Raw genomic sequence first — 16,794 nt, forward strand, 5'->3', positions numbered from 1 at the left:
AGAGTAAATGGTCGATTTTTTATTTTTTTTTCCAAGAAAACACAAAATAGTGTCAGGACATTGGGAAAGTGTTGGGAGTTTGTGATCAAGACTCGGTCGAGTGTTACAGTGGGTTAAGGGTTGCAGGAGTGATGGACAGAGAACATTCTTCAGTGCGGTGCAGGTGTCAACAGGGATGGGGGCCAGGGGTATGTTAAGGATCAGGGCCAAGGGGGCAGGCATGTAAAAGCAAGAAAGCATATTTACGTTTTGGGCGTCCTCTCTCACCTCGAGAGTCCCGCGCTTAGCCGGGTTGAGCACCAAAAAGCGCTTGAGGAGGTTCTCGCAGTCAGTGGACATGTAAAAGGGGATGCGGTACTTCCCTCGCAGCACACGCTCACGAAGTTCCTGTGGAGTTCGGCAGGAAAAGTCAGCACGGTTTGACCACAAATAGTGGACAGAATTGCCCACCGCCCATCACCTTGAGGTTCTGCCCGTCGAATGGAAGCGAACCACTGACGAGCGTGTAGAGGATGACGCCCAAACTCCAGACGTCCACCTCGGGTCCGTCGTACTTCTTGCCCTGGAAGAGCTCCGGTGCGGCATATGGTGGGGAGCCGCAGAAGGTGTCGAGCTTGTTCCCCAGCGTGAATTCGTTGCTGAAACCGAAATCTGCTATCTTGATGTTCATATCGGCGTCCAGGAGCAGGTTCTCCGCCTAAGGACCGCAGGCGAAAGACTGGTTTAACGTAAAAGAAAATCACATAAAACCTCTCCTGGTCTGCCAACACCAGAGCTGTGGTATCTAAGGCCCAGCAGTGACTCAATTTCCTGAGAGTGCTAGAGAAAAACTAATTGGAACTGGTGTCTTTGTAGAGAGCCAAAGTGGGAAGCAAAGTAGCGTGCAGCATCACAGCAGCAGAAAGGGGACCTTACAGAGTCCTCAACGCAGCCCAGAAAATCATCAGCTGCTCTCTACCTAGTTTGCAGGACATCACCTGCTTGCGCCTCAGCAGCAGAGACAATACCATTATCAAGGACTCCTCTCACCCCGGCCGCCACCTTTTTAACCTACCGCCATATAGCAGATGCTACTGATCCCTTAAAACAGTGCTATCACCATCCTAAACAAGCACCAAATACTTTGAAAAACATTCTTGCCTAAGTATGGAATATTCATGTTTTATTTCTCTACTATTATTTTGGAAATAAGTTGCTGCTAGTGTTATTGTACCATTTTTGGTTGACCGTAAATATTTGCTTGTTCATCCTAACATTTTTTGATCATTTTTTTCCCTTTTTCATTACATATATATCCTTCCACGTCTAATGTCGTCAACAACATTTACTACAGTGTTGTCAATGCCAATAAAGACAATTCTAGTTCTTCAGATAACACAGCTCCCTAATATAATCAAAATAATTTTGAAACATACATGTACTGAGTTTCCTCAGGGCCATTACCACCCCAAACACGCAAAAGACTTGAAAACATACAAGCATGCATTTTTCTATTTGATTTACTTATTCTTGCACAATACCGCTGCTAATGTCATTGCATTCTTTTTCATTGCAAGATTTTACTGATGCTTTTACATCTTGGGCCAGTCTACCAGCATTACCTTGAAAATGTTGCCTCATATTATTTAATCTAATTTTTCCTTTTATTTTAAGTATTTTATTACATATTCATCCTGGATTGCTACGTCTAATCTCGCTGTGAACAGGGTACACAGCGTTGTTTTAATGACAATTCTAATTCTAGAAATTTAAAAAATAATAACTTCGTAACGCTCCAGATTATTGTAAAAAATAATAACCAAGTTAGCAATCAATATGTGATGTGATTTAGAACATCAAATTTCAACCATAGCACTGAGTCTTTTACTTCTATTGAGGTCCCTTAGCCAAAGTCAAGCGTAAGACACCGAGTGTGCCTTCAGGGCCTCAAATTCCTACGCTACTGTGCAAACTCGTTCTTCGCGTGAATCACTGAAATACGACAGCCCAGAATGCTGACGGCTAAAGGCAGACAAAAAGAGCAAGGCTGCAGACCGAGGAGGTGCACCACATCCTGTAAAATGCCCGTTGGGAAAATGTTCAACGTGGGGAGCGCTCATAGATCATTCATAGGGCGAGCGCGGCGGCGGTGGCATCAATATTGAAACAAGACGCAAAATGGAGAACGACGTTAGCTTGGAGTAGGGCCTCCGTGACGACGATTTGAAAAACACGGGCTGCGTGCGTGTTTCGCTCTGACATTTGCCAACCGACGTGAGTCAGACCGTCCCTGAAGCAGAGACGGGTTTTTTTTTTTACTCATTTTAACCTCGGCTGATGAAGATTAGGGATTGCAGATCATTCCTGACATAACTGGTTCCCCAACCTTTGGGGAGATTATCTGATGAATGTGTATTTGTGGATGTTCACCTTGAGGTCTCTGTGGACGATGTGCTTCTGGTGGCAATACTGCACTGCCGATACGATCTGCAACAGGAGGAAAACATGCAGTTTAAAGTCACGTTGTTGTCTTGTAAGTCTAATTCATCTTTTTGAAAGAAAAGAAAGCTTAAAAGTAACTCAAGTAAGCTTTTGAATACATTGAAGAGACAGTGTGCATTATGTAGCACTTTCTAGTGGTACAAAACTTGTATAAACCACAATGTTGACATGAACTATCGGATGAGAGTGTGTTTTATAAATACTCGTAGGTCGAGAAATTTGCATTTATTTGACATAACATGAGCCTCATCTAAAGGGAGCTAACATAATTGTCCACTGAACCAAAAATTTTACAAAAAGCTAGGCAAAAATTAAAAGACAAAAGTGGAAGTTTGGTTACTTTGAGCCTCCGTAGTTTGTATTACCCTTTGTTTTTTTTGCTCTTATTTTTAGTTGCACCACAGAATACAGTGACATCTAGTGGTCAAATAATACAAACTGTCCTTTAAAACGAGATATGAATTTGTCAAAAGTTATAGATTTGGATCTTATAGTCCAGCTGCAACGGTTAATGTCGACAAAGTGTGAAAGTTAACTTACAAATGCCCCCGAGAGAAAGTAATAAAAAGACATTTTGCTCAAAAATGCTTGTGACACAAGATCCTGAGAACCCTCAGCTGACTAAGGAGCTGCAAAGCTAACGTTTGTAAAGTTTGCAACACAATCAGATGTCTCCATCTGTCATCAGAAAACCAGATGTCTAGATCAGTCATCAGAAAACATTCGTGTCCGTGTTGTGCAGAAAAAGCAGGAAAGCTGCAGGCCTGGGGAAGAAGATGCATACCTGTCTAAATTTAGCCCTGGCCTCCTTTTCCTTCATTCTTCCATGTGCAACCAGGTAATCGAAGACCTCCCCTGCAAGAAGCAACACAGAGGAAAATGCGATGAGACCGAGACGAGACTGGGGGCGAGGCCCAGGTGGCATCTGCTTGCCCCATGTGTCTGTTCCTAGGCACTTTTTTTGCACATGGAGCCTTTCCTAAGGGTACAAGCTGCTGCTGCTGACAAATATGACCGAATATGTGTTGGGTGCGTGGAGAAAATTTAGCAAAGTATCTTTAAGCATGCAGAACATTTCTAAATAAAACCCCCTGACTTTTTGGAGGGCTAATTTGATGCTTGTTATGTTTGTCATGGCAAATGCGTGCTGATTGGCTTAAATGAGATTAATTAGATCTGGACTAGAGATGCAACAAATATTCACAAACCAATCATCGTACCAATTACTTTGCTTTATTTCAGTAAATAATTATTCTAAATTTAAGCACTTTTGAGGGAATATTGAAGACAATTTCTCCAGGATTATTAAAAAAAAAAATCTGGTGGGAATTATGTTTTGGGGAGATCCACAAATATATCTGCGATTTACATATAAATGGTCTGCATTTCTATAGCGCTTTTCAAGTCAATGAAGACCTCCCAAAGCGCTTTACAATGTGCTTCACACACACACTCACACACCAATAGCAGCCATGCAAGGCGCCAACCTGCTTATTGGGGGCATTAGGGGTTCAGTGTCTTGCCTAAGGACACTTCGACATATAACACGGAGGAGCCATCATATGCCATTTTTAATCTTGCCTGGGCATTCATCAAGACATATGATTTTTAGATCTTGAGTAAATTGCAAATATATATCTCTCCAATATAGGTGTTGGGTGAAAATGACAATAATTTGTAGCTTATACTTTCAGTTGCAAGTTTTTCACATTACAATTTACCACTGGGACACGTTACCCTCATTTTTACATGGCACATAATAGATGTCCATAACGGATACATAATCACTGTACTTGTACACATTTCATAGGTGATGCATCCAACTGTGACCCGTAGGGGGCAATAATGCTTCATAGGACATAGCTGTACGAACTAATACCGGCCGCCGTTAATCTTGAAAGAAGAAGAAATAGAACTGCAAAGCGAAACCACTAGAGACGGCATCATTTTTAAGCAGACTTGTTTAGAAACATGGCAATAATTTCAAGCACTTCACCCAAAACGCAAGCATCTTCCAATCCTTCAAAACATAACATTAAAATTCAAGCATTTTCAAAGATTTCAAGCACCTGAATTCAACCTTCTTAATTTCAAACATCTGAAATCTGTGTCCTCTATGAAAGCAGACCAATAGTCAAATTCTGCATCGGTTTTTAAATAAAAAAAAAAAAGATTTCTGAAGATTTTATGAAATGTTAATCAGATAAAACTAGATTTTTGTTTGGATTTTTTTCAGAAAAAAATGAAAGGAAATGTCGATTAAAAGGGAAAACAAAAAACTGATTTGTTTATCTCATCTCATTAGCTGCACCGCTTATCCTCAGTAGGGTCGCGGGGGTGCTGGAGCCCATCCCAGCAGTCATCGGGCAGTGGGCAGGGGACACCCTGAACTGATTGCCAGCCAATCGCAGGGCACACAAGGGACAGACAACTCACTCGCCCATTAACACCTAGGGACAATTTGGACCGGCCAATCCACCTGAAATGCATGTCTTGGCAATGTAAGAGGAAACCGGAGTGCCCGGAGGAAACCCACGCAAGCATGGGGAGAACATACAAAGCTGGATTTGAACCCACATAGGAGGTTCCCAAGACCTTCGAACTGTGCCGCACACGCGCTAACCACTGCCCCGCCGTGCTGCCCCAGATTTGTTTACAATACATTTTTTTCATATAGCCCATTTGAAACAAAACCACAATTCCAGGTAATAGAGTTCAGCCTCAAATGTTTTCATTATCACCCATTAAGCAGGTTTATACGTCACATTCAAGGAAGAAAGTTGAGTAATTTTTTTTATCTTGTTATCTAATTGTCAAACCTGACAATTACAATGATTATTATTATTTGAGTGGATGTGTAGGCCTTGGTACAAGTTTTCTCAAGTTCCAAATGCCTAAAAATAAATAAATACAAATAAAAACAAAGGCAGTGTGTGTGTCTGGGTGACTCAGGGTCATGTGGACTAGTCGACTTGTCGACGAGCCTTAATTGGGTAATCACCTCATTACCATGCCACAGAGGACCTGGCTCTTTAAGTGGAAACGGACAGAATTGTCCTATTGACTTTATTTACACGTAATAGGATCAGAGTGGCGGTCTCCGCGGTAATCACATTTGGACTCCCCGACCCGACCTTTGGCGCTAATCGATAGCTCGAGTGTGATGCCGCATGGGATGAGGGGAGGCAATCTGCTTATGAGCGCTGGCAAAATTTTACAATCTTTAAAAAAGGTTTGATATTTTTGTGACTTAAATCCTTTATCTAAAAAATGTGATCTATCGTATGTAGGGCTGCAACTCCAAATTGATTAAAACTGTTGGTAACAATTCGTCGATTCATTGTGTTGCGCGATTTATGCGTCACTCAGTACGTCGCGGAGGCAATGGCGTCACACGCAGCGTGAGTCGGCGAGCATGACAGAGCAAGGTGGGTGCAAATTAAGGCGCTATTTTCAAAGGCTACAATTAATTTCTTGTTTCAAAAGCTCATGTCCCTTAAACAACAATGCTTTTATAAGTAACCTGCAATGTTTTGTACTAAAAAATAAACATTTCTTAAAATAATATGCTCTATAAAGATAAACAAAGTTAAGTTTAACTTACTTTGGGAAGATGAGCTTCAAGAGTTAGGTGAATTCCGCCTCCGTGGTAGAAAGTAGCCCAAAAAAAAAGCGATCCAACCATTTTCTCAACCGCATCAAGCTTTCTTATTCCACTTTCATTACAAAAGAAACGGCTCGCCTCTTCTTTACACTTTACACCAACCATATTGAATGGATGCACGGGACATTAAACACTAAAAATGTCAAAGTTCTTAGCGCGCTGGAGGGACAGTAAAGAATGTTTACACACGAACTAGGAAGATGGATGCTGGGTGAGCTCTGACAGCGCCATACGCTGGTAGCGGCGGAAAGAAGCTATACAATACTGTCCTGTACTCGGAAAAATGCACACGATACAAAATCAAACTTAAAGCCGAATTACTACCAATTTCGTAACTCGAATGTTCGTAAGTAGGGGGGAGCCTTTACATTTATTCGGGTATAACACACACCCCTAATTCTTTAATTAAAAATTGGTGTACAATTTTGTTTGATTTTTGTTGCAAACATGCAGCCACGACTCAAATAATTTATTGACAATTATGAACAAAATCCCAACACAAAATTGACCCCACATTTATTTAATGTCCTTCAAAGTCTAATTCATCATCAGATACAGCAAAGAGTTGTTTCCCTTGTCCTGTTTTTTTTTGCATTTATATCTTTCCAGACCGTTTTCTCCAATCTTTAAAATTCATCTCTTACCGTGAATAAAAATAGTGTGATAATGAGATAAAATCGAATCTACGCACGAATAATCACAATACTCCTGCCTACAAAAACAATTATTTTAGTCAAATGCACAACCTCAAACGCCCGATACACTCTGGAAAATTTCCCAATACATCCACCCCACTCATTTTCTCCTCGGATCCAAACAATTCATGCAGGTCACCCTTTTAGACATCAAAATGGTGATTTTCTAATAAAAGGTGAGAGACTTTCATGGCTGTATATATTATAATTTTGCATTTCCAATTTTAGTTACCGCATTTTATATATATATATATATATATATATATATATACACACACAGTGGAACCCCGCTAGTTCGCGGTTCCATTTTTGCGGGTTCAGAGCTTCGCGGGTCTAAAAAATACACTTTACCTTCTCAATAAAAGCATTTATTGATTTGACGCCATTGAGCGCGAGCTTATGTATACTGAGGACACAGTGTGGACACTCTTATTGTGAAGGGGAGGGGGAGGCCCTGACACAATGCTTAGTCATGGTGAGTTACCGCTAAGCTCACCCCCCCTCCTTCAACTCCTCCCACCTCACCCCCTTCTTATGTGGCGCTCAGTTTATCATGGAGGAACTCTGCAACGCGACGTAAGTATATTCTCTTCTGTCACATACCAGTATACGTTTTTTCAAGTATTTTTGAAGGGGCGCTGCTACTTCGCGGATTTTCAGTTTTCGGGGCTGGTCTCTGTCCCCATTAACTGCGATAACCTAGGGATTACTGTACATATAATGTGTGTATGGTTGGATCCCTTAAGCCTGGTGGCGCCCATACCTCTCCAGGCCAACATGTTTCCACTATAATTATATTTCCCAACCCCCAATGTGCAATACTTGTGACAAATCCGCTCACCTCCACTGGCATACTCCATGACCAGGTAGAGCGTCCTCTCCGTTTCGATCACCTCAAACAGCTTGACTGCAAAGAGACACAAACACGCATAAGACATCTTTGGACGGACATATCCAGCGTGTGTGCGCGCGCTGATGCATCAGCATATATAAGAGTGGGAGACGGGCTAAATATAGAGCAAAAGGTAGGATGGAGAACCGGCAACCCGGGGGGCAAGTCATGTTTACAGCGTTTACCATTCGAGACAACGGGCGGATAACAGTTTTTAAAATCTGCTTTAGCGTGACAGCAAGGAACCCCAAAATTAAATATTTTATTTTTAAGTTAATTGTCTGATTAATTAGTTAATACAATTACATTTCTTTAAATAGTGTCATATGTCATTAAAAATGTTATGGTTGAAAGGGCTTCCCGACATACTTGACCGTCTCACCATTCATACTCAGCAACCAGATAACAAAAATGAGCTCATTCTTTCATAGCTTCTGTTGTACGAGATGAGATGATATTTTGTCCTTTTTGATCATATTTTCCCAACCTCAAAGAACAAAAAAGCGGATTTACAGTAAAACAGAAGGTCAGTAGGACACACTTACCAATGTTGGGATGATTCAAGATCTTCATTATTCTGACTTCTCTGAAGAGCTGTAAGGTAACGAAAAGCCCATTAGAAAGAAGTGTGACTACAAAGAAATGAAAGCTAATAGAGATCATTGGGGCATATACATTAGCTGTAAATAAAAAAATGTTGCTCAAATATAAAAAACATTGCCCTGAATAGATGTAGAAAAAGTATAAATGAAGAGTTGTTCCCCTAGTGCTCTTTTGCGTTTATATATCATATTATGGTAGTGAATGAAAGATGTGATAATGGGATAAAACGTAATGCCTTTTCTCATTCATCCAAACCACTGCTGGTCTAGTGGTTAAGATTCTGCGCTCTCACCACTATGACCTGGATTTGATCCTTGTTGCAGCCAAAGTTTGCGATTACTGCAAATTCACCATTGCACAAATATGGTAGTATACTAGTAAAACTTTGTGTAAAGCGCGCACCCAAACTTTAAATTCTTATTTGGGTAAAAAGTAATGCACGTTGTACACTAATAAATACAGTACATAAGCTGATTAAGAAAGACAAACACCCTTCTAGTATATTTTGGATGCTGATAAATAATTTTCTTAAATTATTGCTAGTGGAAAGAAAGTGAAGGCCAGCAAGGCACAGAAAGTCGACACAATCGACAAAGGAGAATTCAGCCCGATCTCCGATTTTAAAAGTTCACCAGCTCACAAATGACATGACGAGCCAAGCAATGACCGATTGTCTGAAAAGTACTGTATACATGTTGGAAAAAGGGTGTAAATGCAGCACAGAGGTTCAAAAGTTAAGACAAGCAATGAGACAACCACCCTGCACCTGACAGGACATCCTCCGATTGTTTTTTGCTGCTTCAAACAAGGAAGACATCACTAAACGAACAAAGATCAAGCTGCCCATACAAAATGGCTTTTTAATCCTTTGTTGAAAACATTAAGATACCAAAGCTGAAAGGAAGTTCAAACAGTATCCATGATAGTTTAAAAAAAAAACAAAAGAGAAGTAACAAGGGGAAAAAAAATTGGAGTGGATGTAAAAAAAAAAAAGAGCTAAAAATTGGAAGAGAAAGAAAAAAAAACATTTCAGACTGGCCATCCAATAATGCGTGATATATCATTTGAAAGCTGAGTTAAATCTTATAACTCATGCCAAAACCTCATCTCATTAGTTAAATATGGGTCACTCTGACTCATTTTGCTATGCCGGGTCACATATGCTGGCACATCCGGACACCAGCAGATGTGAACAAAAGGTCCGATCCGTGGGATTAGCGCGGGGCTTCAATCCGTGGTGACGCCGGTCCCTCTCGAGGGATTTGTCAACAGACGAGCTGCCATGAAGCAAAGGGGGCAACGTTTTGTCTATTTATAAACTCGCATCAAAGTCATTTCAACTTTTGATGTCTTGTAAGACAGCGCAGTTTCCGAAAATAAACACGGGAAGAAATCAAGCGTCATGACAAAAAAAAAAAACGGTTTTGGTGCATGCGTGAGCTTGGCTGTCATGACTCAGGGCTTTAATGGCACACAAAAGGGTTACAAATCAATAGCGCTTTGGAAAAACTGATGGAAAAGCACCGCCGGCCTGGCCGAGAGAGATGGGGGCAAGAGTTGGTGTGGTCACACTCACCAGTAGCGGGTGACGGAACTCTGTCCCCAAACAAACATACAAAAAAAACAAAGGAAATGCTACGCAGCTTGGATTGGATACCACAATTACGGGGGACAACAATAAAGGGGGACGACAAAAGGCTTGCATTACCGAGAAAACATCTAAAATCTACAAGACGATAGGTACAAAAAAAGTACAAAAACGGGTAGTATACAGAGCCGAATGCGCATTGTGCGTAGAGCCCTGTTCTGCGCAGACGCGCGACACATAAAGCCTGTCTTTTGTACCGAAAATCATGTTCAAGAAGACTATAAACATACAACATACAAACATATTATGCTTCCGAGTCTGCAGAGATTGCACTGACTGGTAATTTTCCATCATTGCCAGATTTTATTTTATTTTTCAAAATTGACAGGAAAATTTTGCGCTCAACTGTCATTTTGACAGGTTGAAAATTCAAGTCAAGTCAAGTCACATTTATTTATATAGCCCTTAATCACAAAAATGGCACAAAGGACTGCACAGGATTACAATTACACAATTGCCTGATCTTAAACCAACATGCAGGCAAGAAACAACTCAAAATCTCAGCGTGAGGAAAAAGAAAAACCTTGAGAAAGGACCTCACAAATTAGACCTGTAACCACAGCAGCAACACGTTCTTAAAACGTGCGGCACCTAGGGATGGAAATAGAGACGAAGAAGAACAATGTCTGGTGGATGATAATAATAAAAATAATCAAAGTCAGCAATAGAGAAGCCCGCCCTGGCCAAACCCCGATGTAACGATTGACATTTTAGGCATGACCCGACCCAATTTCAAGTCGGGCTCCGGCTTAGGTTCTTAATCTCTAAATCAAATGAATCAAAAATGTATTTCTAAAACACTTTTTAGCCAACGGATTGCCATCTTTCCCATCCAACAACCGAAACATCAAATACACTGACACACAAGACGGTTAAAAAACAAAATCAACAATACAAATACAACTTAAAGAATTAATAAAATTACAGGAAGGCAGACTAAACATGTAAGGAAAGAAGATGACTAGACTATAACTAAAAAACTGCAAACAAGTAGCAATAATTACAACTTTTTCATTAACATTTGGCATGAATGTAACTCAGGAAGATTCTTAGTACTTGTTAGCTCTATATAAGCATTGTTTTTAACTCGTTTCATAATAAATATCGTCTGGAGCTCCCTTCACGGTCTATCCGGATGGCTCTCTTTTAACACCCATCACCCCCACATGAAGGTTGATAGACTGACTGATAAATCTTTGAAACACTAAAACCACCACCATTGAATGCCCCAAAAACAAGTAATTTGAGCTCAATGTAAAAAAGGACAACTTTTTTTTGTAACCCTAAATTATTTCACAATCCTACAAATCTTGGAAAACTATGAGATTGATATTGTTTGTTTGTTTTCCTGTCCTACCGTTTTCTAGAATGAGTATTGGTGAGCACTCATGAGTAATACCGAAAGGGAAAAAAAAAAACTTATCGAACATGTCTAGGAACAAAGGTTCTTCCCTCTCGCCGTAGCTTTATTTACATATGACAAGCGGCTTTTTGCGATGGGAACGAGTTTGGCGCGACTGCAAATGCACTTTGCCGCTTTCAGCGTAACTCATGCTAATGTCATTGCGCAACCTTTCGAAAAGCTTTCTGCTGTGATGAAATGTTTCCACACAAACTGATTACCTTCTGGAGACTGTTGGGGTTCAGCTGCGTCTTGTCTATGATTTTAATGGCCACCTGCCCAGAAAACAAGAACATTTGTCAACAAAGTAGGAAGATCAACTCCAATGGTTTAGTCCGAGAAAAAAAAACTCAACTTGAGCAATTTTGCAACAGCGAAGTCATTACAAAAAAAAACAAACATGAGAACTACTTCCTGCTTCCGTTTTGGTACAGGTATCGGTATTCTGCTAGCCGGCCCCATTTTAAGATATTGGGTACTTGTATTATTATTTTAACATTTTAAGAAAAAAGCACAATTCTATAAATTACCGTAGACTCCTGGGATGCCGCGCCCCCGCCTCATATCGTTTTTTACCGTTTGGAATATGATGTATTTCTGGCCCCTTTTTAGGCCAATCTTCCCACACACAATATCAACAACAAATTATTGTGCCTGAATTTATTATGTATCAAATTCAAACTTTGCAGTGTTCGTGTGTATGACTGCGGAAGAAATATCTTCGATGCGTGTGTGCCATTGGTCAACATTATATAAAATAACAGCCTGAATTAGGAAAACGCCAAAATGCTCTTGGCCAAACTACCTCCTATAAAGCCTTTCTCTTTATTCAGTACCAGATTTTGTGTGCTTCGCAAGCTAGTTTGACAAAACACTGAATTTTTGCAGTGATGCTAAAGGGAGAATCAAAAGCATGACAACCATAGAAATGAGACTTGTACCTGGCCGTAACCTATCTGCAATCCGATCGTTATTAAAATTAAGGAGGCGATTAAAAGGTCAGAAATCATCTAAAGACATGAGAATCCTCGCAAGTGGACGTTTTCAAATCAGTTTTGTATTTTAATCAGCCGTCTGCCTCTCCTCACCACCTGGTCCACTGTACCAGCTTAAGTCTTACTTAAGGTACATAACGTTTATTTATGTATAATGTAATTTAATCGAACACATATATTACACATAAGTACGCTGCGTCGAAGGGGGACAGAATCCATCGCACGTGCAGATCCTCCACAGAGAAAGAATAACTAAGAACAATAACAAACGCACGTCAAGTGTGGATACATTTTTCTTTTTAAAGTCAGCGAGAGAGAAGCCCGGCACATCCCAAACCCGAAGTTATGATTGAGATTTTAGGCCCGGCCCGAATTTCAGTTCTGGATCGGGTCAAGATCTTACCATAGCTATTGATAAGTTTTTGATATTGAACCATTGCAAAGGAGATTTTACAAGATGCCAGGTCTTTGTTTTGACTATTACATCGATGTTGCTATCGGCCAACCGTGTTGTAGTTTTTGATTTCCACACATCTTGGGGCGTTTTTGTAGCTCAGAATATTTAATAAAAAAGAAGGGGCTTTGATGAGGGGTTTAGGACGGAATGGAATTGGGATGGAATTCAATGAATGCTCTTCTCCCGATCCTCCTTGCAAGGTTATAATCCATTGATAGTTGTCTCCTTGTTTTGAGTGTCTATTCAAGTTTAAACTTGACAGTTTAGATTACCATAGGTTTCTGTCCCCCGCTATACGACAACTTTACTTTGCGACGGATTAATTTGAATCCCGGGGGTCTACTGTACTTTATACACAGTTCTATTAGGCTAACAAAACTTTTTTTTTTCACATCGTTAACAAAGAGGTCATGCTGCGGTCCGTTACCTCTCTGCCAGTGAGGATGTGCCGAGCCAGCTTGACTTTTGCGAAGTTGCCCTTGCCGATGGTTTTGAGCAGACGGTAGTTCCCCACGTGAGGCTGCTGAGGTTCTTCGGAACTGCGTGAACGCAGGCCGGAGCGGGACGAGCGCGAGCTCCCGACTTCCTGTCGGCCATTGCTGTGAGAGGACGTGTGCTGCAGAGAGGGAATCAACACGGTGTTACTCTACAATGCGGAGAGAAAACACAGTTTTAACCCCTTAACATTCCGACGGCCCACCAACAGACCCACGTAAATATGTACACATTTACGGAGTGTATTCAAATCAGAGCCGAAAGTAAACGTGCGCAAAGCCAATCATGATTCATTTTTACGTACCATTACTACGCGAAAGTGTGCTCAATGGTGGATTAAATTCTAGAAAGAGAAGTCAAACATTTACAACTCTTCCACAATGTCAAAAAATTGGCCAAAGTATAATACACACAGGCGAAGTTTGAATGGCTGTAAACAGAATGTCTCAAAATGGCCACTTCAGGAAACGCCTAGACCTACCAATAGAAAAATGTGTAAAATACAATGATAGGTTTTTCAGATTGGGATCAATTCTAAAAAGGTAAGGTTTCAAGCTACCGTGTCACCCGTTTTCCAGCACAGATGCCCATGAGTTTGCAGGCTTTTGATTGCAAAACAAAATTCAGGTGAGAATAAAAACCTTCCATCTCTTTGTGTTCCAACTCATATTATTCAGTGTTAGTAGCTCTAGCAGTGGTTATTTTAGTTCAGGACAAAACTTCAGTTTGTTAGCTTTCAAAAACATCTATAATCTCTAAATGGTTCAATAACAGCATTTAATTTACTTTGGGTATGTCTTGGATTAGGATTTTAGGCGAATTTTGCAGATACGATAAGTGGCTAAGCAATCTCAAAGATTTATGGCGTTTTAGTGATCAAGTCGAGAGGAGGTTTGTGTGTTTCCGCTTGCAAGAGCAGAGAGAAAGATGAGAAAATGAGCTCTGCGATGTCCACTGCAATCTAAAGTGTGTCATTATAAGCATTATTACAGAGTAGTTAACTTTCCATGCAGTATATTTTTTATTAGCATTGGCAATAGAGCTTTCAGCCACATACATCTGGCACTAGTGAGCCTAAAACATTTTAATAAACCGTATTTCCCGCACGATGAGGCGCGCACCCCAAAACCACTGTTTTTGCAACCGTATCTGAGTTTTTAACCGTTATGCATTTTCATATACATTTGGTGGAACGATTAATCTATGACGCTGGCCAAATTTGCAATTTATTGTATGCAAAAGGGATCAAACCCGGGATGCAGCGGTATCAGCGCTGAAACCTTACCGCTAGATACAGATAATGTCCAAAAAGGCATTCAATTTTATATCATTATCACACCAAATTTACTCACAGTGCCAAAAATGGATGTTAGAGAATTGGGAAAAAAAGAAAGTCGCCCTTAAAGATATAAATCAACGCAAAAGGCATGATGAGGTGGTCTTGTGGTTAGGTTTCGGCGCTCTCACGACCACGACCTGGGTACGATTCCCATTACATACAATTGTTTTGCAAATTAGGTGAGGGATTATTGACAGTTCACTGCACAAGTACAGTAGTACACTGTCAAAACTTGTGTAGTAACGCACATGAATAAATACTGTATGCATTTCCAATTCTATCCATCAGTATTTTGCAATGTATAAGGCGCACTTTCAAATTTCTGGCCCATATAGGGATTTTTTCGGTGCACCTTATCCTCCGGAAAATAAGTAATAAGATTTTAAAAAAACACACACACATACAAATTCATAATTTAATTTAAGCATGCCATTTTTAGAATGTTTCTAAGAGTATAACCGTTTTGAATAGTACATAGGCATTTCTTTCCTCTGACATGTGACAAAAAATGCCAATAGACACCTGAATGAGAGCGTATGTAAATCAGGGGTTACTCACCAACGCGGTGAAGCAAAGAGCTACTTTTTTTGTCAAGGGTTTCCATTTGGATATGCATTTGTAAAATTGCAACTTTTCATGCTATGATCAATAAACTGGTGAGGAAAGCGAGCTCTGTTGTGGGCACAGAGCTGGACAGCCTGACAACAGTAGCTGAGAGACGGGCACTGGAAAAGCTGCGGTCAATCATGGACAATTCATCACATCCACTACACAGCATTATCTCCAGACAGAAGAGCAGCTTCAGCGACAGACTGCTGTCACAGTCTTGTACCACGGACAGACTAAAGAGATCTTTTCTTCCTCATGCCATGAGGCTCTTTAACTCCACCCGGCGGAGTAAAGGCCCACATTAAACCACACCGCCACATTGCATATTACCGTATTTTTATTGCAGTGTGTATTCTGTGTAGCACTATCTAGATACTCGATATAACACGCTACATTGGGTATTTGTGTATTGTATTTTTTTTGCTTTATTATTGTTTTGTTCTTCAGCGCAGGGATGCTGCTGGAAGTGTGAATTTCCCTGCGGGGATGAATAAAGTATCTATCTATCTATATTGTTACTATGTTTTCACCAGGTTGTAATATTAGAAGTAGGGTTAATTTATGCTCAGTCAACCACTAAAACCTCTGCCTCGTATAAAGGCAATGAGTGATTTACATACACAAACTAAAGGCTAATTTTAAAAAAATGAGAATAATTGATCATGCATTTAAAGTCACTGATACTGATCATGTCAATGACTTCTCATGCCAGGGAGAAATCATATTTCCTAGGACTGACCCATCACTGATGTGCTATTTTCAGAACTGGTCGGCAGCTTGTTATTCTTAGGGGGCACACAGGCACCGCGCGTTGGTGACCCCTGATGTAAATATTGTTATGTCAAGCATTGTTACTTCATCACAATATGCAATATTTATTTTCTGTGCAATTTGGGCAACCATAATGTAGGTTTAAATGATGTCAAAATATATTTAAGAATGGAAAAAAAAAAGGATTACATTTCATTGGAAAGCCATATTTGCACACTCTACAGTGGCAAGTTGTAAAAGGTTTGACCCCTGAATCAACTTGGGCTGTGCATTTATCTGAAAAATGAGAAGCAAAAGAGATCCGGATGGGTTGCAAATACAAATAGCGTACACAAGCGAGCTCATGTGATAAACGAGCGTTTGGATGTCGACCTGATTAGCGTGCTTGCGTGTCGGACTGGTCATGTGAACGTTGTTGCTGGCACCAACTCTCAACACACATCGATTTGAGTTTTTTTTGTACGTGTGTGCGTTTTAAAAGCATCCGGGATTGACTAAGTAAATACTGCACATACATTGGAATTTTTCTTTTTTGAAAACGATCTGCAAGTGTAAAACAAGCCATGCTCTGAACCTGTTTTCTTGTTTGGCTTGCTGAAACGTACCATAGCTGAAATTGGGGGGAAAAATGCATGTATGCACAGTAGAAGCTACTTTCTAAGTTTGTGGCTTAAAACAAACCTCCTGCCTTCAATGTTTTTTTTTACCTAAACACCCGATTCTAACTACTGTACCTTTAAGTG

The 16,794-nt window shown here is 40.4% G+C and overlaps 1 protein-coding gene across 11 annotated transcripts in view; it reads right to left on the reverse strand.

The window, feature by feature from the left end:
* The window catches only part of mark3a (MAP/microtubule affinity-regulating kinase 3a), a 40,502-nt gene that overhangs the window by 15,368 nt on the left and 8,340 nt on the right, over positions 1–16,794 (reverse strand). For 7 of the 11 annotated variants that reach the window (XM_088353662.1, XM_088353667.1, XM_088353663.1 and 4 more), the window contains exons 2-9: positions 13,265–13,453; positions 11,607–11,660; positions 8,278–8,326; positions 7,682–7,747; positions 3,266–3,336; positions 2,410–2,466; positions 461–697; positions 247–387 (exon numbers count right to left, since the gene is read on the reverse strand). In XM_088353662.1, coding sequence (XP_088209788.1) covers positions 247–387; positions 461–697; positions 2,410–2,466; positions 3,266–3,336; positions 7,682–7,747; positions 8,278–8,326; positions 11,607–11,660; positions 13,265–13,453 — 864 coding nt within the window. The remainder of the gene's footprint in view (positions 1–246; positions 388–460; positions 698–2,409; positions 2,467–3,265; positions 3,337–7,681; positions 7,748–8,277; positions 8,327–11,606; positions 11,661–13,264; positions 13,454–16,794) is intronic. The other 4 variants (XM_088353668.1, XM_088353666.1, XM_088353664.1 and 1 more) reach the window with 1 other exon arrangement.

The sequence above is a fragment of the Urocampus carinirostris genome, chromosome 15 (genome assembly GCF_059441175.1).
Source record: "Urocampus carinirostris isolate Australia breed hairy pipefish chromosome 15, RoL_Ucar_1.0, whole genome shotgun sequence".
NCBI classification, from domain to species: Eukaryota; Metazoa; Chordata; class Actinopteri; order Syngnathiformes; family Syngnathidae; genus Urocampus; species Urocampus carinirostris.